The 20,416-nt window shown below is 53.2% G+C and overlaps 4 protein-coding genes and 1 pseudogene across 17 annotated transcripts in view; 2 read left to right on the top strand and 3 right to left on the bottom strand.

Annotated features, from left to right (window-relative positions):
- The window catches only part of GGA3 (golgi associated, gamma adaptin ear containing, ARF binding protein 3), a 25,570-nt gene extending 21,883 nt beyond the window's left edge, over positions 1-3,687 (bottom strand). For 3 of the 6 annotated variants that reach the window (XR_002517783.2, XM_031657752.1, XM_009191220.4), the window contains exon 1: positions 3,307-3,425. Coding sequence is in view for 3 of the 6 variants with exons in the window: in XM_031657752.1 (XP_031513612.1) it covers positions 3,307-3,346 (40 nt within the window). In the remaining 3 variants the exon portion in view is untranslated. Of the gene's footprint in view, positions 1-2,733; positions 3,153-3,306; positions 3,564-3,598 lie in introns of those variants that run through there. The other 3 variants (XM_003913416.5, XM_017950965.3, XM_017950966.3) reach the window with 3 other exon arrangements.
- MRPS7 (mitochondrial ribosomal protein S7) lies at positions 3,437-8,130 on the top strand. Its single transcript, XM_003913425.5, has 5 exons — positions 3,437-3,747; positions 4,279-4,470; positions 4,586-4,649; positions 5,114-5,281; positions 7,460-8,130. The coding sequence occupies exons 1-5, from the start codon at positions 3,665-3,667 to the stop codon at positions 7,679-7,681; spliced, it is 729 nt and encodes a 242-aa protein (XP_003913474.2). The 5' UTR covers positions 3,437-3,664; the 3' UTR covers positions 7,682-8,130.
- MIF4GD (MIF4G domain containing) lies at positions 7,985-14,679 on the bottom strand. Of its 5 annotated transcripts, none has more exons than XM_003913418.4 (6): positions 13,769-13,899; positions 12,762-12,893; positions 9,998-10,107; positions 9,661-9,816; positions 9,454-9,546; positions 7,985-8,722 (listed from the first exon to the last, which is right to left on the bottom strand). In XM_003913418.4, exons 2-6 carry the CDS (start codon positions 12,841-12,843, stop codon positions 8,495-8,497), a joined length of 669 nt encoding a protein of 222 aa, XP_003913467.1. In that variant the 5' UTR covers positions 12,844-12,893; positions 13,769-13,899; the 3' UTR covers positions 7,985-8,494. The 5 variants fall into 5 exon arrangements, with proteins under 5 accessions (XP_003913467.1, XP_009189487.1, XP_031513615.1 ...); XM_009191223.4 differs by having other exon boundaries at positions 13,520-13,856; XM_031657755.1 differs by lacking the exon at positions 9,661-9,816 and having other exon boundaries at positions 7,991-8,722; positions 13,769-13,850.
- Positions 14,669-17,545, top strand: LOC103878985 (annotated as a pseudogene). The gene has a single exon (XR_004179256.1). The product of XR_004179256.1 is annotated as an uncharacterized LOC103878985 (transcript).
- The window catches only part of SLC25A19 (solute carrier family 25 member 19), an 18,911-nt gene continuing 14,102 nt past the window's right edge, over positions 15,608-20,416 (bottom strand). For all 4 annotated transcript variants that reach the window (XM_021927943.2, XM_021927947.2, XM_021927946.2 and 1 more), the window contains one exon: positions 15,608-16,259. In XM_021927943.2, the coding sequence (XP_021783635.1) occupies positions 16,071-16,259 (189 nt within the window). In that variant the 3' untranslated portion in view covers positions 15,608-16,070. The remainder of the gene's footprint in view (positions 16,260-20,416) is intronic.

The raw sequence follows: 20,416 nt of genomic DNA on the forward strand, positions 1-20,416 counted from the left end.
AAAAAAAAAAAGACACCAAAACACCGATTTCATCTAGTACAGAAAGAATGAGGGCCTGATAACTGCAGAAATTTAAACTTCTTTGGCGGGGCCGGGCGCGGTGGCTCATGTCTATAATCCCAACACTTTGGAGGGCGCTGAGGCAGGTGGCTCACTTGAGGTCAGGAGTTCGACACCAGCCTGGCCAACATGGTGAAACCCGATGTCTACTAAAAATACAAAAATTAGCCAGTTGTAGCGGCACATACCAGTAGTCCCACTTGGCACCTCCCAAGTCCCACTACTTGGGAGGCTGAGGCTGGAGGATCGCTTGAACCCAAGCAACAGAAGTTGCAGTGAACTGAGATTGTGCCACTGCACTCCAGCCTGGGTGACAGAGTGACTCTGTCTCAAATAAATAAATAAATAAATAAATAAATAAAATAAACTTCTTGGGCTGGAAATTGGAGACTTGGTAGAATTTGGTCTTAACTTCCCAGCCTTATCTTCCCTCATTTCCAAACCCCTCTGTTACTGTGTGCCCCAAACAGGTTTGCTCTCTCTACATCACCATCTAGTGTTTTTTTTTGTTTGTTTTTTGTTTTTTTGCGCCAAACTTTCCCATTCTTTAATGGCTAGCTCAAATGCAGTATCCTCACTGAATCATCTGTTCCCCCATCCCCAGTTCCCTAAAGAGAATGCCTGTGTTTTAGCACTGCCTTGTATCTTTATCTTTTAAGAGTTCTTTATCCACTCCAGCATCAACCTCCATCCAACTAAAGGCAAAATCTTCTTTTTTTTTCCCTTTGAGACGGAATCTCGCTCTGTAACCCAGGCTGGAGTGCAGTGGCGTGATCTTGGCTCACTGCAAGCTCCACCTCCCGGGTTCATGCCATTATTCTGCCTCAGCCTCCCCAGTAGCTGGGACTACAGGCGCCCGCCACCACATCCGGCTAATTTTTTGTACATTTAATAGAGACGGGGTTTCACCGTGTTAGCCAGGATGGTCTCGATCTCCCGACCTCGTGATCCGCCCGCCTCGGCCTCCCAAAGTGCTAGGATTACAGGCATGAGCCACCGTGCCCGGCCGCAAAATCTTCTTAAACTTCCCAACTCCTATAACACCCCACATAGCAGGTACTCATTAAACATTGCTTGACTGATCGCGGTGGGACTTGAGAGAAGACTGAAGTCATCAAGAGATGGTTTGTGAGAAAAGAGAATCTGAGATGGTTTTTCAAGCTTTTAGTTGAGGAAAGGGGAGCAGGGCTTCCACGTAAGGAGAGCAACGTGTATTGGTAAGCTAAGAACATCAGACTGAGCAGAGGAGAAAAACGTGGAAGCCACAGAGAAAAAGGCCTGGAACAACCAAGGCCAGATTACAGGCAACAGTGGAATGACTTGATTCAACACAAGCACGCTTCTGGGAGCAGAATGGACTGAGGAGAGGTGAGGACGGGAGAGACCTGAGCCTCTGGGCCAAGCAGAGGCTTCTGCAACCATTCAGGCAAACGTGGGGTGACAAGGACCCTGAGTGAGATGATGCTGAATCCCAACTGCTGGTTTGCTCAACTGGTACAGTTCACATCATTAAGTCCTAACAACTGTGAAGCTTGTGTCTCTACAGATAGCATGTGACTCCCCCCCGACCAAGTGTCCCTCTCATTTCATAATGTGACTCTAGGCTGGGTGCAGTGGCTCACGTGGCTCACGTGTGTAATCCCAGAACTTTGGAAGGGAAAGGTGGGAGGATCACTTGAACTCAGGAGTTTGAGACCAGCCTGGGCAACACAGCAAGACCTCATCTCTACTAAAAATCAAAAGAATTAGCCAAGCGTGGTGGCGTGTGCCTATAGCCCCAGCTACTTGGGAGGCTGAGGCAGGAGACTTATTTGAGCACAGGGGTTCAAGGCTACAGTGAGCTATGATCGCGCCCCTGCACTCCAGCCTAGACAACAGTGCGAGACTCTGTCTCAAAACCAAGTAACAAAAACAAAATGTAGCCTATTAAACTCAGCTTAGGTCATTTAAATTATTCAATACCCATATTAATATCTTCAAAGCAAACTAATTCCACTGTGGTTATAGCAAGTTAGGCATTTCTAGGCAAGTGGTTTGATTGGAGTCAGGATGTCCTCTTTTTGTGAAATTATGGCAGTAGTACCTGCTTTGCTAGGATACTTGATAAACGAATTTAATGAATATCTGTAAAGTACTTTGAGCTCCTTGGAGAACAGTTCCATATATAAAGAAGCCTTATGACCTGCCTGCAACTGTAGATTTGGCAAACGTAATCTTACTTTTTTTCCCTTTTGGGATATGCTCCCCTTTAAACTGAAGCTCAACCTCCTGAAGGGGGTTTCTTACTAGGAAAAATCAGACAATTTAAGGAAATAGCTATCACCTCCAAGATCCTGGAAGCAGTACTAAATAAAAGACCTCAGAACGAGGCAGTACTAGGTATCTCGCCTATCCCATTACCAGTCCAATTTTTCTCTCCACTTCAAGGAGGCTTCCAGGTCTAGCCTATAGAAAAGTTCACTTATTAACCCTCAGGCCGAGTACTACCTGCTAACCAGATTAACACACATTTCCTTCGTAGCACTGTAATTCACAGTGCAATGACAGCAATATGCCTCTATAACTACAGCTTCAGACTGTGCTCCTCGGCCTTAGAATAGGCTATCAACACTGACTCGTTAGGATGTTCAAAGGGGTATATGTATGTGTGCGGGGTGGGGGAGTCCTCGATACCGATTTCACCATGCTTCTGTGGTCACTGCAGGAAAAAGGTAGAGCTCTCTGCTCTCTATCGTCGCTCTCTTTGGAATATTATTCTCACTTCAAGCATTCTGCCTGAGCGAACCCGTCACTTCTTCAACACATGGTCGCAATTCTGAAGCTGCTAGGCAACTGAACGCAGTCGGCAGCACCCACGAAGCTTTTCCCTTAGTCAGGGGGCGCTAGGTTCCTGGAGTCACCGCCGGGCGGCGACCCCACCACAATCTCCCCAAAGCGCCGATGCATGTCAGCCTAAGATCGTGGCTGTCGCCTTCCCCCGAGCCTGCGGTGCCCGACGGGACCCCGAGTTCACGCCGCCGCGCGCTAGAGCAAGAGGACGAGCCGCAGCTAGGGAAGCGGGGGCCGGGCTGGGGCCCCGGCGCCCTGATAGGGAAGGGGCGTGATAGCATGCTGCTCGCGGCGAGGGCGAGCCCGGGCGTGGGCTGCTAACAGGTGAAGCCGTGGAGCCCAAGGAGGGGACGTGGGGGTAAAGAGAGGGGCAGCCCAGAGGCTCGAGGGCAGCCAGAACCGGCCGCGGCTACTCACTTAGCCAGGACTCCAGGCTCTCCCCTTCCGCCTCCGCCATATTGCAGCCGCCCGGGCCGGCCCCGCGGCCTCAAAACTCGCGAGAGTCTGCACGAGCTGAGGCGGGGCGGGGCCTGCATGGGGGCCTGAGAGGAGTGAGTGCCATCACCGAGGGCCGCGCCAGAGTGCGACAGATATTGGGAGGGCAAGTGTTTCCTTTTGGCTCTTCCCTTTGGTCCCCAGAGTGAGAAACTCTAACGTCCAGATCAGTGGAGAGAAACGCAGATTTAGGACCCTGAGGAGTCTTTGTCACCTGTTTCGCGTCATTCGCTCAGGCGCGCCGAGGGCAGTCCTTGTGGGGTCCTCGTGACCAGCCAAGATGGCTGCCCCCGCAGTGAAGGTTGTCCGAGGATGGTCGGGCCTGGCGTTGGGCGTGCGGCGGGCTGTCTTGCAGCTTCCAGGGTGAGAGGGCGGTGGGCAGCGGGGGGCGCCGCTTGGTTCTACACGAAGGGACCTGCGAGGAAGGAAGGGGGCCACAGGCAGGCCGCGTGGGGCCCTGGAGAGAGCATTGCCCTGGGGGCCGGAGTATCTGGATTCAAGCTTCTAAGTTAGCTGCGTGACCCTGGACCAATCTGAAGGTTTAGTGACTACCTCTCGCCTAAGGGGTCTGGCTGATCTAGGGTCTAACGCGGAGCTGAAAGTGCGGTTCAGCTAAAGAGCTCAGAGCTGGGATCGCCTGTGAATTGGGAAGGATGTGTAGGCGCCAAGCCCATCCTTACCGTTAGCACTTGACCAGGAGGAGACTTGACCCGCCTGCTTGAGGGATGTCCTACTTCTTGGGACAAGGGCCTGAATTGTTGTGGCTCAGTTTTAGCTCGCAGTCTCCGCGCCGCTCTCCTTAGTCGGCACGTTGGCAGCCATGCCTATTGTTAAGTCAAACCTACTCGCTTGTGGAGTCAGCTTTTGCCTGTCTCCTCCTCTTCCCCCTCCTAGGTTAACTCAGGTGAGGTGGAGCCGCTATAGTCCTGAATTCAAGGATCCCTTGATTGACAAGGAATATTATCGTAAGCCTGTGGGGGAGCTAACTGAGGAGGAGAAGTATGATCGGGAGCTCAAGAAGACTCAGCTCATCAAAGCTGCTCCAGCAGGGAAAACAAGTTCTGTGTTTGAAGACCCAGTCATCAGGTTAGATGGAAACAAACATTTGTTACATGGACTGGGACTATCCCAGGGAGGGTCTCTTGTGAGGATTCCGTGATACAGCCTTGGAGAGCTAAACATGTTGCTTTTCTTTTTAAAGTAAATTCACCAACATGATGATGAAAGGAGGAAACAAAGTACTGGCCAGATCCCTCGTGACTCAGGTAAACAGCACCTCCCTCCTCAGTCATCTTTCTTTTGCCCCCCACCCCGTAGCCTTGTACTTGGTACTTTCAGTGTAGCTTAAGAGGAAATGGATTCATATACCTATTATTAAGATTAATTTCCCTGCATGTGTACCAGCTTTAATGAAGCCCTGTAGGAGTCAACAACTGCCATTCCTTGGTGTTTCGGAAATAAACACACAATTACAAAAAAAGGGAAAATAAAACAACTGCCATTCCCCACCTCACTCACCCCGCCTCCACGCCACAAATCTCAGTCCACTCTTTTTGTCCTAGTCTAGCAAAGGGGGAGGCACTTAAAAACTTTGTTTTGGATGTGCTGTGAGAGGAGCTGCATTGCCATAGCAGAACCGGAGGATGGGAGTAAAGGGCAAGGTACTAGCTTGGCTGGGTAAACCCTTTAGGGAGCCTGGGGCAGCCTCTTCCACTGTATTCTTTTGCAGACTCTGGAAGCTGTGAAAAGGAAGCAGTTTGAGAAGTACCATTCCGCTTCTGCAGAGGAACAGGCAACCATCGAACGCAACCCCTACACCATCTTCCACCAAGCACTGAAAAACTGTGAGCCTGTGATTGGGCTGGTACCCATCCTCAAGGGAGGCCGTTTCTACCAGGTGAATGAATGGCCAGGGCAAGAAAGCAGGATCCCTCACATGTGAAACAAGATAGGTGGTACTTGGGAGTTGGGTCAAGATAGCTTTCTAGCTGGTGCAGTGGGATTGCACCTGTAATCTCAGCACTTTGGGAGCCTAATGCAGGATAGCTTGAGCTCAGGAGTTAGAGACCAGCAGGGCAACATAAGGAGACCCCATCTCTACAAAAAAAAAAAAAAAATTAGCCAGCTGTGGTGGTGTGCACCTGTGCTCCCAACTACTCAGGAGGCTGAGGTAGGAGGATCACTTGAGTCCAGAAGGTTAAGGCTGCAGTGAGTTGTGATTGCACCCTAAAGCTTGTCTCAGGAAAAAAAAAAAAAAAGCAGCTGGGCATGGTGACTCATAGCTATAATCCCAGCACTTTGGGAGGTCAAGGCCGGTGGATTACCTGAGGTTGGGAGTTGGAGACCAACATGGAGAAACCCTGTTTCTACTAAAAATACAAAATTAGCCAGCTGTGGTGGCGCATGTCTGTAATCCCAGCTACTTGGGAGGCTGAAGCTAGAGAATCGCTTGAACCCAGGAGGTGGAGGTTGTGGTGAACCGAGATCACGCCATTGCACTGCAGCCTGGCGACAGAGCAATACTCCGTCTCAAAAAAAAAAAGAAAAGATTGAGACTGTCATGGTCCACTCGTCTGAGTCCTATAGCAGAAAAATTATAGGCAGAAGATGGAAGAGAGAAGAGAGCAAAAAGTAGCTAAATAACATCTGGGAGCCCACCTCCCTTTACCTTCTTCTGTCAAGCATCCTGTGTGTCCTAACCTGTAAAATTCTCATGGTGAGGGACTATTCATATCCTATCTTCGTATGCCAGTGTTTGCCATAGTGCTTGACCCATAACTGATGCTTCATCCGTGTTTGCTGAGCATTACTAGGTACCTCTTTCATAGCATTTAATTATATTGTATTGTCCTGAGTTTTCTTGTGTTCTCCTTTTTCAGTATCAACTCCATGGGGTAGGGACTTCTTCATTATTGTCTGCACTCTCGTGTCTGGCATGGTACTGACACATAGTGAAGGCCTAGCAAATTATTTTTGGACAGGGGGTCTTGTTTTTTTGTTTTTCTTTTAACTTTCTTTTTTTTTTTTTGAGATGGAGTTTCACTCTTGCCCAGACTGGAGTGCAGTGGCGTAATCTCGGCTCTTGGCTCACTGCAGCCTCTGCATGCCAGGTTCAGGAGATTCTCCTGTCTCAGCCCCTGCACCTCACCCTCCACCACCGACCCCGAGTAGCTGGGATTACAGGTGGCCGCCACCATGCCAAGCTAATTTTTTGTACTTTTAGTAGAGTATGTTTGTATTTTAGTAGAGGGTTTTGCTGTGTCTGAAGACTGAAGGGGTCTTGTTTTTAGGTACCTATGGTCTGAGGCAGATAAGTCACCCCAGCTAATAGGGCTTTTCCTGTTTGGTTCTTATAACAACTTGGTAGGACTACCATTTAGGAGGGAAAATGGTCAATGCTTTTCTTCTTTTTCTTTTTTTTTTTTCTTTGAGACGAAGTCTTGCTCTGTTACCCAGGCTGGAGTGCAGTGGTGCAATCTTGGCTCACTGCAACCTCTGTCTCCTGGGTTCAAGCAATTCTACCTCAGCCTCCCAAGTAGCTGGGATTACAGGCGCCTGCCACTGCGCCCAGCTAACTTTTGCATTTTTAGTAGAGACGAGGTTTCACCACGTTGGCCAGACTGGTCTCGAACTTCTGACCTCAGGTAATCTGCCTGCCTCGGCCTCCCAAAGTGCTGGAATTACAGGCGTGCACCACCGCGCCTGGCCTTATTTTTCTTTTCGATATATGGAGACAAGGTCTTGTTATATTGACCAGCCTGGTCTTGAACTCCTGGGCTCAAGCAATCCTCCTGCCTCGGCCTCCCAAAGTGCTGGGATTACAGGTGTGAGCCACTGTGCCTGGAGAGGCCAGTGCTTAATGAGTGTTTGCTAAATGAACGCCTCTTATGTCTGCTGCACTGGGGTCACCTGAAGGTGAGGGAAGCTCAAAGAAGACAAGACAGGCCCTTCTCACCAGGCCTGACCAGGGCTGGTCCAGAAGGAACGTGTGGCTACTCCTTAGAATTCAGGGAGGCAGGAGGCCCCAAACCCTGGCAGACTCTTGGACCAACTTGCCTATGTCCTGTCTCCCCAGGTCCCTGTACCCCTACCCGACAAGCGCCGCCGCTTCCTAGCCATGAAGTGGATGATCACGGAGTGCCGGGAGAACAAGCACCGGCGGACACTGATGCCGGAGAAGCTGTCACACGAGCTGCTGGAGGCTTTCCATAACCGGGGCCCTGTGATCAAGAGGAAGCATGAAATGCACAAGATGGCAGAGGCCAACCGTGCCCTGGCCCACTACCGCTGGTGGTAGAGTCTCCAGGAGGAGCCCAGGGCCCTCTGCCGCAGCAGACAGTGTGAGCCACTGCCAGGCTGAAAGCTCCCTGTGGGTTAGGGATGTGGTTCCTTTGTAAGGGTGGGCAGGCCTCATGAGAAAGAGGGAGCAGCATGTTCACTGTCCGCGAATCCTTCTTTCTTTGAGGCTGGAACTTGCTCTCTCTGCCCCCATTTCCTTATAAAGAGGGAGCACATTGACTTGGGAATTTCCTCCAGGAAACTCAGGGCCATCTTCTCTTCCCTTAGCTTGGGGTGGACCGTTGGATATAAAAGGAAGCAGTTTTAGTATTAGAAAAGATTTATTAGAAAATTCTCACGCTGAACTGGTGTAGCATGTGGTGCAGCATTCATTGAAACTGGCTGGAGGAAATAGGCTTGCTTCCAGAGTTGTCCTTGTACAAAATGTATAAAAAGCAGTTTCTGGTATGACTTGTGCTCTGCCTCCGCCCGTTGACATCCCAAAGCATCCCAATGGCTATGCTTACCCATTTTACAGATGGGTAAACTGAGGCACCAAGGTAGTAGTTGCACTAATGGTTACACAGTGCAGTGGCTCTTAGGAGTTGCTCTTCTCTGCCTGGCCCTGGTGGGAAGGCGGTGGGGAAAGGGGCTTAGGGCAGGACCATGGCATAAGTGGGAAACATCTCACCAGGAGATGGGAAAGTCTAGAAGGGAAGACACTCAAAGTCTGGAAGGGAAAAGTCTTTGGGTGAGGCAGAGACTCCACTGCCAGTTTCAGAGGTGTGTAGAAGAAAGGCCAGTGCTGGCAAGGAAGCCCTGATCTGGAGGCCTAGTCGGAGACTTCGCTGTAATAATACTTGTGAGCAGCTGGCGTCGTCTTCCAGCCGGCCGCCCGGAACTCAATGATCTCCAGCAGCAGCAGCTGGGCCAGGGAGCTGAGGCCAGTTGGGAGCAGGAAGCCATCCCGGATCAGCACAAAGAGCTCATCCATGCGCTGCCCATTCATTTTCTCCAGCTGCTCCCCGACCCGGTGCAGCTGTAGCACCAAACAGTCCACCTGCAGGGGACGGCGGGGGTCGGGGGGTAACACGAGTGAACTGGGGCAGGGTCAGCCTGTCACACAGCATTTGCCAAGTGCCAGGTGCTGTGCCTTGCCTTTACACTCATTCCCTTGCTCCCTCCTCACCATCCAGTGGGTACTTCTTCACCATTGAAGCAGAGCTATCACTAATGGTCTGAATTTGACTGGTTTTACAGCTCTGCAGTGTTGTAGAGTTTTGCAGGAGCCAGCTGTGCTGTGCTGATGGTATCATTCTCTTACTCAAGCATTTTCAGTGGCTCCTAGCAGACTTCCACATCTTACACAGAAAGAAATGAGTTCCGGGACTTCCTGAGGTCCCTCGTCTGGCCAGGCTCCACTCAAACCTGTCTCCAAACCACTCCTTCATCCCGCTCTCCTGCCTCCCTCACACTGCCTGACCCTGGTTTGGCTTTGGGGCCATCTGTACCCACAGCTAGCCATGGCTCGCACAGCTGCCATCAGAGGTTGGCTTTCTGACTGAGAAGGAAGCTGCTGAGCCAGTAGGTTTTGGCTGCTGTCTGTATTGGATGAATTCCAGACCTGGCAGCTTGTCCTGTAATTCTGACAGGCCTTAAACACCCCCACACTCCTGCCCCAGAAGTGACACCGTCCTCAAAGGCCTCCATGAGCAGTGAGCTGACACTCGGCTGAGCCAGACTGTCCATCCCGTAGCCTTCTGTGCTTGTACCGGGGCTGGGGCCACCCACCTCCTCCTCCTTGCTCAAACTGTCTGGCTGGGCCAGCCGGAAGAGGCAGTCATAGACAGGGTTCACCAGGGCCATCATGGGCATGTTGTTCACCTGTGAGGGAGAGGAGGGGTCAGAGCACCAGGCTTAGTGGCCAAGGGAAACAGTCCAACCTGGGCCTCGGGTGACAGGCCATGTCGCCTCCCAGGGTGGCTGCCGGGGCCTCACCCTCAGGTAGTCAAAGATGTTGCAGATAAAGGTGACATAGCAGACCCAGCCCTGCAGGGAGCGTGCTCGCAGCTGCTCCCGAGCCTGGTACTCCTGCTGCAGCCGGTTGAGGAGTCCACGCCGGAAGACACTCTGGCCTGCTTGTTTACTCTCTGCCTGTGAGCCAGGGAGAGGAAGGTGAAGGGTGGGGGGCGGTGCCCCTGCAACCCCACCCATCCTATGCCTCTTTATGTCTTTGAGCTAGACCCTGTGCATCTCTGTCCTGCAGGCCAGGCCTTCTGCCCACTCCTGAAGCACCTTCCTCAAAGCAGCTTCCTTTACTCTCCCGACCCCCAACCTGAATGATGGCGTAGCACATGCGTCCTGCTTCCTTGCTGAACACACAGTCCTGCAGAGAATGGTCCACAATGACATTGGCCACTTTCTCCAAGTCCACAGCACCCGGATCTAGGGGTAGAGATATGAGGGGAGTCTAGAGCTGCTGCTTTATCACATTTGCCTCCACCTGCTTCTAAGAACTTGAGATATTTAGAGTAGAGCACTTTCATATGCTTGAAGTGAAAGAGATCAGAAATCATACAGAGGACAGTGACTCCAGTGGTGCAATCAGCGCATGGTACTTACAAGAAATCATGGCCGAGGGGGGAGGGATTGCATTGGGAGTTATACCTGATGTAAATGACGAGTTGATGGGTGCTGACGAGTTGATAGGTGCAGCACACCAACATGGCACAAGTATACATATGTAACAAACCTGCACGTTATGCACATGTACCCTTGAACTTAAAGTATAATTAAAAAAAAAAAAAAAAGGCCAGGCACGGTGGCTCACGCCTGTAATCCCAGCACTTTGGGAGGCCGAGACGGGTGGATCACGAGGTCAGGAGATCGAGACCATCCTGGCTAACATGGTGAAACCCCGTCTCTACTAAAAAATACAAAAAACTAGCTGGGCGAGGTGGCGGGCGCCTGTAGTCCCAGCTACTCGGGAGGCTGAGGCAGGAGAATGGCGTGAACCCGGGAGGCGGAGCTTGCAGTGAGCTGAGATCTGGCCACTGCACTCCAGCCTGGGTGACAGAGCGAGACTCCGTCTCAAAAAAAAAAAAAAAGAAAAAAAAAAATCATGGCCGAGCTCAATGGCTCACGCCTGTAATCCCAACACTTTGGGAGACCAAGGTGGGTGGATCACCTGGGGTCAGGAGTTTGAGACCAGCCTGGCTAACATAGTGAAACCCCATCTCTACTAAAAATACAAAAATTAGCCACGTGTGGCGGCTTGTGCATCATCTCATGTCATCCCAGCTATTTGGGAGGCTGGGGCAAGAGAATCGCTTGAACTCGGGAGGCAGAGATTGTAGTGAGCCGAGATCATGCCATTGCACTCCAGCCTGGGCAACAAAGCAAGACTCTGTCTCAAAAAAAAAAAAGAAAGAAAAAGAAAAAAGAAATAATACAAAGGGCCCGGTGTGGTGGCTCACGCATGTAATCCCAGCAGTTTGGGAGGCTGAGGCGGGTGGATCACCTGAGGTCAGGAGGTCAAGACCAGCCTGGTCAACATGGTGAAACCCCGTCTCTACAAAAATACAAAAAAATTAGCTGGGCATGGTGGCGGGCACCTGTAACCCCAGCTACTTGGGAGGCTGAGGCAGGAAAATTGCTTGAACCTAGGAGGCGAAGGTTGCAGTGAGCCAAGATTGTGCCATTGCACTCCAGCCTGGGCAACAAGAGAGAAACTGTCTCAAAAAAAAAAAAAAGAGAAAAGAAACCATACAGAGGACAGTAACCATACAAACAGCTTTAGCTGTCTGCTGACTGTTGCCCAGTCAGAGAAGATGGGGAGGGGTTATGTGGCTGGTAGGAACCAATCAAAGTAAGAATGTAGTTTCTCAGGAAACACATCTTTTCCTGGCACTAGGTTGAGGAAGGAATACTAACCAGGACATGCCTCCAACAGCAGTTTCACAAGTTTTTTTTTTTTTTTTTTGAGACGGAGTCCCCCTCTGTTGCCCAGGCTGGAGCGCAGTGGCCGGATCTCGGCTCACTGCAAGTTCCGCCTCCTGGGTTTACGCCATTCTCCTGCCTCAGCCTCCCGAGTAGCTGGGACTACAGGCGCCCACCACCTCGCCCGGCTAGTTTTTTTTGTATTTTTTTTAGTAGACACGGGGTTTTACCGTGTTAGCCAGGATGGTCTCATCTCCTGACCTCGTGATCCGCCGGTCTCAGCCTCCCAGAGTGCTGGGATTACAGGCTTGAGCCACCGCACCCGGCCAGAAATAGTGTTTTTATAAGACACAGGGCCTCCCAGCAGGCTCGGCTTGGCACATGATGGGTGCTGCTAATTATTAGTTGAAGACAAACTTCTGTCCTGCGTGTTACAGCGGGAAGGCATCAGGCGAGGGCAATTACTATAGCTCCTCTGGCAGACGGAATATTCTCCACCTGTCTCAAAGCACGCAGCTGTGCATTCAAGAGACGGGGCTATGGCAGCACAGAAACGAGCAATTCAAATGTAAGCGCTTCAAGGGCAGGAGCTGTGTTCTTTTTTTTTTATGATTAAACCTTTTGTTGTTGTTCTTGAGACAGGGTCTTGCTCTGTTAGCCAGGCTGGAATGTAGTGGCAGGATCATGGCTCATGGCACCCTCACCCCCCCAGGCTCAATCAATTCTCCCACCTCAGCATCTTAAGTAGCTGGGACCACAGGTGCATGCCACCATGACCGGCTAATTTTTCAATTTTTTTTTATTTTGTAGAGATGGGGTTTACACCATGTTTCCCGGACTGGTCTTGAACTCCTGGACTCGAGCAATCTGCCCACCTTGGCTTTCCAAAGTGCTGGAACTACAGGCATGAGCCACTGCGCCCAGCCCTATGGTTAAACTTTTAAAAAAGTCTTTACAGTCTGAGAGGTGACTGATTCATACTCCAAAATAATGGCCTCAATGTAGCTTGTCTTCCAGTTCAAGAATTACGTTGCCGATTCCTATCGTCAGAGAATGAGGGGAGGGGTGGAGTCATTCACCAGGTTCAGCCTCTGGTGCTGCCTACAGGGGCCCTTCTCTGTGGCTCCTGACCCCAGCTCAGGAAGGGATCCCGTGCTCACCTTTGAGTGCTGTCTTCAGCAGCTGCTGCGTCTCTGCATCAAAGGACTGGATTTTATACTCCTCTCTACTGGGCTCCCCCATGACTAGCCAGCCCCAGTAGCTCTTGACTGGGCTGGGACTAAGGACAGCACCTGGGGAAGAGAAGAGGCGAAGGGAGCGGCCTCAGGTGTGGAGCGCAGGGCGGGTTCCGTCCTGCAGACCCTGGGCGGGGCTGACGGCGCTCGGACAGGGGCTCCAGAGCGGTCCGTGGCGTGCGGTGGTTGGCTGACGGCCCACCAGGCTTGGCTTCTGGCGGGGACTGGGCATCAGCCAGGCACCTGCTGCTCAGTTTAGAAACCCCTTGCTTGTGGGATTACACAAGAGCGAGAAGCTGAAGCAGGAAAGCGCCCACCCTCCAGTCCCAGCGGGAGGCAGGAGTGGACTGGGGCAGGGTGTGTGCGGGCGGACGTTACGGTTGCTTAAATAAACCGGCCTGACGCTGCTGGCCCAGCAAGATGCCGGGTGAAGGCCAGGCTGGGAACTCCAAGCGGTGCGACTCTGTCCCCAGCAGGGCTCCAAGGCCCTCTCCCCAACCCTCCCTTTCTGGCTTTTGCCTAGTCCTTCGGTCTAAACACCCGCCGCTGCATCCCCCGGATGGGGCCGGCCTGCGTAGGTAGGAACGCAGGCGCCCTGTCCGCCCCCTAGACCCGGGCCAGCTTCTCCCCGGGACAGACTGGTGGGACCGGCTCCCGAGTGGCTGTAACCCGGCCTTACTCACTCGAGACTCCTAATTCCTAAGCTCCATTATGAAGCTTTCCTCTTACAGCGGGGGGCAGGATGATGCGCCCCCGAGAGGTAGCTCCCGCCGGAGGGTCCCCTCTGGCCATAGGAGGCGCCTTTAGGGTCTCCAGCCCTCGACCGCTCCCCCCGTGCCCAGAACGCCCCTTCCAGCAGCACAGGGCGGACTGCGTAGCCCACGGCGCAGGATCCCGCGGGCGGGAGAGGCGGCGTGGGCGCCGGGACCCACCTGTCGGGCCGGCGGCGCGCGCGCGTGCCCGGGGCCGCTCGGCCGCTGGGAGCGCGCAACCAGCGTCCGGCGCTGCGGGGGCCGCCGTGAGCTCATCTCCTCGCGCGGCGCCGGGGAAGGGCCGGCTCGCCGGCGCCACCTGCCGGGCCCCCGGGGCACTGCCCTGGCCTCCAGGCCGCCCCGGAAGCCACCTCGCCCGCGTGGGATCCTGCTACGCTGCCACTCAGCCGCAGGCGGAACTCGCTCGGCTCGTCACCTCTTCACCCGGTGCGCCTCGGCCCTATCCGGGCCCACGCCGGACCTGCCGGATCCTCGATCTTGCGCGTGGCCCCGCACCCGGCCCTCCCCGGAGCTCAGGTGCACGGGGCCGGGAGACGCCGCTGGGCTGCGCGGCGTGGGAGGAGCAGAGGGCGTGGTGGGGACCCGGTGGAGAAGGAACAGCATCTGCCCTGGTCGCACCACTTTCCCCGTTCCCCTCACCCAGGTAGAGAAGGCAGGGGCTGCAGGACCCGGGCCAGCCACAACCCTCTCCCGCTCCAAGGAGGACACGGTCGAAGCGAGTTTCAGGTCGGAGGGGCAGCCCTGAGAAAGGGGCCCCGTGGGCAACTCGCGGCCGTCGGTTGTTGCGAGTGCCCCTGAAGTGGCGCGGACCGGTCCACCGCCCGGCGTCTGCCCTGGGTGACAGGAGGGCACCTAGAAGAGGGGAAGAACTGCCGCCGCTCCTGCCGCGGGACCGGGAGGAGCGTTGCCAGCGCTGCCCGCGTTTTCGCCTCCTTTTAAAAGAACCGCCAAAGTGGTCACCGAAAACGGAGGATAAAGAGAACGCTCAGCTGCAGCAAAAGAAACCAATGGGCAGGAGAGATGAAGAGAAGGAGCTTTAACGGAATTTCATAAACAATACATTCAGGCAGCTGCATCCTCGCGGCCCCCGCCGCAGCCTGGACCTTGGGAACCAGCAGCCCTGAGCCAGGAAGCCCCGAGCCAGGAAGCCCCAGCATTCAGGGCCCAGACAGACCCCAAAATCCCAGACCAGAGGCAGGGAAGGATGGTGCGAGGAGGAGCCCAGGACCCACACGCCAGGGCCAGCGCCGGCTCCCAGTGGGTGCCTCCTTCCAAGGCTGGAGAGGGAGGCAGAATGGAGGGCTTCCCAGGTCGGAGCAACTCTACAGGCCGGGCAGGTGGAGGGAAGGGTGCAGGTCATGTTCTGGAGACCTCCCCGCAGCCTGGAACTGGTTTCTCCTCTGCCTCTCTGCCTGTGGGTGTCCCTGTGCTCTGGTAACACCCCAGGCACCAGCTGTGCCCTCACCAGGCTGCCTGCCCGCCCCTTCTGCCATCCCCATCAGCGGGCTGCTTCAGAGCCAAGGCCCTTCTGCGGCTACAGGGGCGGATGCACCCACAGCATGCTCTGCACTGAGGAGCAGGCAGTGGGCGCTGATGCCACCTGCCCTGCCGACAGCTCCTCACCCAGCAAGGCCGACCCAGCCCCGGGTGAAAGAGGAGCGAGTGAGGTAGATTGGGGAGAGGCTGCACCTTCACCCATGCCTGCCCACAGCATGGCCCCTCCACTTCCTGCACGGGCGCTGGGAACTGCTTTCCATGGAGCCCCACGGCCATGACCAGCCCGGTGCTGGGAGAGGACGGCCTGGGTGGTGTGTGTCTGCAGACACGAAGATCTGGGCACGGGGCCCAGGAAGTGAATGGCTCAGCCTGGAGTTTCCCCCAGCACTAGAAGCAGAGCTGCCAAGGGCTGCAGCTGTGGAGAACATGGGATTTGAGGAAGGCAGGAGTCTTTTCCGTCATACTTTGTGAGCAGGCAGATGTGCCAGGGGAGACGGAAGATAAGGAATGTGCGTTTAGCTTTAATGTCTGTTAAATAGGTTGGGAAAAACAGGCCGAGTGTGGGGACCTGACTCCTGCAAAGGGCCTACTGCAGCCCTCTGCACTCAAGCAGCAGCCCCATCCAGACCAGGAGCGTTCTGTTCTCCGGGCAGACAGGGCTGACAGGTGTAGGACGGCATCTCTTTCCTTTGGAGTGTGGGCTGGGGTCAGAGGAGAAACAGCAGCTTCCTGCTCCTGCTCGCTGTGTCGTTGCTTCACCGTAGACCACGTCCTGCATTCCCTCTGATCCTCTCATGGGGAGAGCCCTGGACCTTCTGGTGGTGTCCCAGCTGGGTGGGTTCAAGGCTGCCACCCTGCTGGGGGCAGCTGGCCCGCAGGGAAGGGCCAGACAGCACCTCTCAGTGGAGACTGAATCTTCCTTCAGGAGGCTGCCTCCAGGAAAGACCTGGGGTCCTTCCTGCGCTCAGCGCTGGCTGGCTGTCCTGTTCATGCAGTGGAAGGCATTACAGAAGAATTCATACCAGAAGAACATGAAGCCTGTGGAGAGGGCAGCCTTCAGCAAGCTGGGGGACAGGCCCTTGAAGAAGCCCAGGGCACCTTCCTTTTGCAGCACCTGTTTGGCACAGTCCATGAGGCCCTTGTATCTGCGCACCTGGGGAGAGGAAAGGGATGAAAACATGGATGTCCACTCTGCTCCCATCAACACAGCCCCTGGCACATCACAGCTCTTAAGAAGTACTTGCTGGACAAAGGAATGAATGCAAAATAGCAAATATTTTTATTTTATTTTTTCATTGAGGCAGAATTTCTCTCTGTTGCCCAGGCTGGAATGCAGTGGCACAATCTTGGCTCATTGCAGCCTCCGCCTCCCAGGTTCAAGCGATTCTCCTGCCTCAGCCTCCTGAGTAGCTGGGATTACAGACACACACCACCACCCCCGGCTAATTTTTTGTATTTTTAGTAGAGATGCAGTTTCGCCATGTTGGCCAGGCTGGTCTTGAACTCCTGACCTCAGGTGATCCACCTGCTTCAGCCTCCTAATGTGCTGGGATTACAGTCGTGGGCAACCATGCCCAGCTCAAAATAGCAAATAAATTAATCTCATTTTTTGTACTGCAATTAGGTTAAGACTGAATAGCTGACAGGCCTAGAAATCAGCAGCTGGACAGAGCTCCTTCCTGCCCAGGAAGAACGGCTGCCTGTGGCTCCAAAGGATCCAGCAATGGCTCCGGAACCTCTTCCCAGAGGTGTCTCTGACCCTTCACCTCATCCCACCTGATCCCCCTTGGGCAGCAGATCTGAACCTGGCCCTCAGTAGCTCTCAGCCAGGCCTCCCTGCCTCCAGCTCACCCTCTCCAGCTGACCTCATGCACTGCTGCCAGACTTTCGTCCCCAGGCACAGCCCTCCTCAGGCCTGGCTTCCCTCCAAAAGCTGCAGTAACTCATAGTGACAATATCATGAGAAATCAAGTTCAAACCCCAAGATCTGCCATTCAAGGCACTGCACCATTTCGCCTTGATTTCCCTCCCTGATCTGACCTCCACTGTCCTCCCACATGCCCTTCCCACTTCTGGCCAGACTGGATTACACTAGTCTTCGTTAGCAGCAAGGCCTCCCTCTGCCATCCTGGGCTCCCACCATCACTCCCTGTCCAAATTCAAACTGTCCCTTCATGCTGGGTGCAGTGGCGCATGCCTGCAGTTCCAGCTACTTGGGAGGCTGAGAGGGGAGGATCGCTTGAGCCCAGGAGTTCGAGACCACCCTAGGCAACAGAGTGATGTCCCATTTAAAAAAAAAAAGAAAGAAAAGAAAACAAACTCTTCAGGACAAGTTGGTAAGTGGAAAAGGGAGGTTACAAACCTTGTATACAGTGTATCCCCATTTTTGTTAAAATGTACACTGTATTTATGAAAAGAAATAAAACTACATTGAACGTTTCTATGTGGTTATCTGTGGTAGTGAAATTACAAGGGATTTTGGTCTTTTTTTTTTTTTTTTTGAGACAGAGTCTCACTCTGTCACCCAAGATGGTGTGCAGTGATTATAGCTCACTGCAGCATCGAACTCCTGGGCTCAAGCAATTATCCTGCCTCAGACTGTCCAGTAGCTGGAACTACAGGCACACACCACCATGCCTGGCTAATTTTTAAATTTTTATTTTGTAGAGACGGGGTCTTGCTATATTGACCAGGCTGGTTTCAGACTCCTGGCCTCAAGTGATCTTCCCATTTTGGCCTCCCAAAGTGTTGGGATCACAGGTGTGATCGACTACAGCTGGCTTGGTCTTTGTTTTTGTCTATCTAAATTCTCTAAAGTTTCCTACAAAGAAAATGCATTATAACTACAAACCCAACTCTTTCTCTTCCCCCAAGGAAGGAATGCTCTCTCCCTACCTTGCCTCCCATTCCATGCCATCCCTCTCCTCTGACATTGTCAGGCATATTTTTTCATGCCTCCACATCTCAGGTTCCAGGATACACAGGGGAGAGCCCTGGAACTGCCCATCCTTACTCTACCCCCAACCCTACCCATTGATGACCAAAAGAAAGGGAGTATGTAAAAATCTGAGCAACTGAGGAGTGACTACTAAGACTACAACATGACCTAGCATGGGGCTTCTCTGAACGGCCAACTCTCCTAGCGCGCATAAAATACAACTTCGGGCCGGGCGCGGTGGCTCAAGCGTGTAATCCCAGCACTTTGGGAGGCTGAGACAGGGTTGATCACCGTGTTAGCCAGGATGGTCTTGATCATCCTGGCTAACACGGTGAAACCCTGTCTCTACTAAAAAATACAAAAAACTAGCTGGGCAAGGTGGCGGGCGCCTGTAGTCCCAGCTACTCGGGAGGCTGAGGCAGGAGACTGGCGTAAACCCGGAAAGTGGAGCTTGCAGTGAGCTGAGATCTGGCCACTGCACTCCAGCCTGGGTGACAGAGCGAGACTCCGTCTCAAAAAATAAATAAATAAAAATACAACTTTGGCCGGGGTGCAGCAGCTCATGCCTGTAATCCCAGCACTTTGGGAGGTTGAGGCGGACAGATCAACTGAGGTCAGGAGTTCGAGACCACCTTGGCCAATGTGGTGAAACCCCATCTCACATGGTGAAACCCCATCTCTACTAAAAATACAAAAATTAGGACATGGTGGCGGGCGCCTATAATCCCAGCTACTCAGAGGCTAAGGCAGGAGAATTGCTTGAACCAGGGAGGCAGAGGCTGCAGTGAGCCGAGATCACGCCACTGCACTCCAGCTTGGACAAAAGAGTGAGACTCCGTCTCAAAAACTATATGGCCAGGCACAGTGGTTCACGCCCGTAATCCCAGCACTTTGGGAGGGAGAGGCAGATGGATCACCTGAGGTCAGGAATTCGAGACCAGCCTGGCTAACATGGTGAAACCCTGTCTCTACTAAAAATACAAAAAATTAGCTGGGTGTGGTGGCACGTGCCTGTAATCCCAGCTACTTGGGAGGCTGAGGCAGGAGAATTGCTTGAACCCAGGAGGCAGAGGTTGCAGTGAGCCAAGATCGCGCCATTGCACTCCAGGCTGGGCAACAAGAGCAAAACTCCATTTCAAAACAAAAACCAAAAGCAAAAACAAAAAAATACATATATATAACTTAGTTGCTCAAATTCACCCCATTCCAGAACAGCTACAGCAAAACCCCTTTTCTATGTTCTTTAATATTTGGGGACCTTCCCTATGTGAATGTATTCTACGTCCACACTGCACTGGACATGTTTTGTTTTTTTGGTTTTTTTTGAGACGGAGTCTCGCTCTGTCACCCAGGCTGGAGTGCAGTGGTGTGATCGCGGTTCACTGTAACATCTGCCTCCCAGGTTCAAGCGATTCTCCTGTTTCACCTTCCCGAGTAGCTGGGACTTCAGGTGCCCACCACCATGCCCAGCTAATTTTTATATTTTTAGTAGAAACGGGGTTTTACCATGTTGATCAGGCTGGTCTCGAACTCCTGATGTCAGGTGATCCACTGGCCTTGGCCTCCCAAAATGTTGGGATTACAGGTGTGAGCCACAACGCCCACACCCAGCCTCTGGACATGTTTTTTTTTGAGATGGAGTCTCACTCTGTTGCCCAGGCTGGAGTGCAGTGGCGTGATCTCAGCTCACTGAAAGCTCCACCTCCTGGGCTCATGCCATTCTCCTGCCTCAGCATCCTGAGTAGCTGGGACTACAGGTGCCCGCCACCACGCCCATTTAATTTTTTTTTTTTTTTTTTTTTTAGTAGAGATGGGCTTTCACCATGTTAGCCAGGATGGTCTCACTCTCCTGACCTCGTGATCTGCCTGCTTTGGCCTCCCAAAGTGCTGGGATTACAGGCGTGAGCCACAGCGCCCGGCCAGGACATGTTTTAAGAGCAGAAACTGGGCTAGGTGCAGTGGCTCACACGTGTAATCCCAGCACACTGGAAGGGGAAGTCAGGAGTGTTCAAGACCAGCTGGGGAAACAGAGTGAGACCCTGCCTCTATTTTAAAGAAAAAAAAAGGCCGGGCGCGGTGGCTCACGCCTGTAATCCCAGCACTTTGGGAGGCCGAGGCGGGCGGATCACGAGGTCAGGAGATCGAGACCATCCTGGCTAACATGGTGAAACCCCGTCTCTACTAAAAATGCAAAAAATTAGCCGGGCGAGGCGGCGGGCGCCTGTAGTCCCAGCTACTCGGGAGGCTGAGGCAGGAGAATGGCGTGAACCCGGGAGGCGGAGCTTGCAGTGAGCCGAGATCGCGCCACTGCACTCCAGCCTGGGCGACTAAGCGAGACTCTGTCTCAAAAAAAATAAATAAATAAATAAAGA

The sequence above is a fragment of the Papio anubis genome, chromosome 17 (genome assembly GCF_008728515.1).
Source record: "Papio anubis isolate 15944 chromosome 17, Panubis1.0, whole genome shotgun sequence".
Taxonomy (NCBI): Eukaryota; Metazoa; Chordata; class Mammalia; order Primates; family Cercopithecidae; genus Papio; species Papio anubis.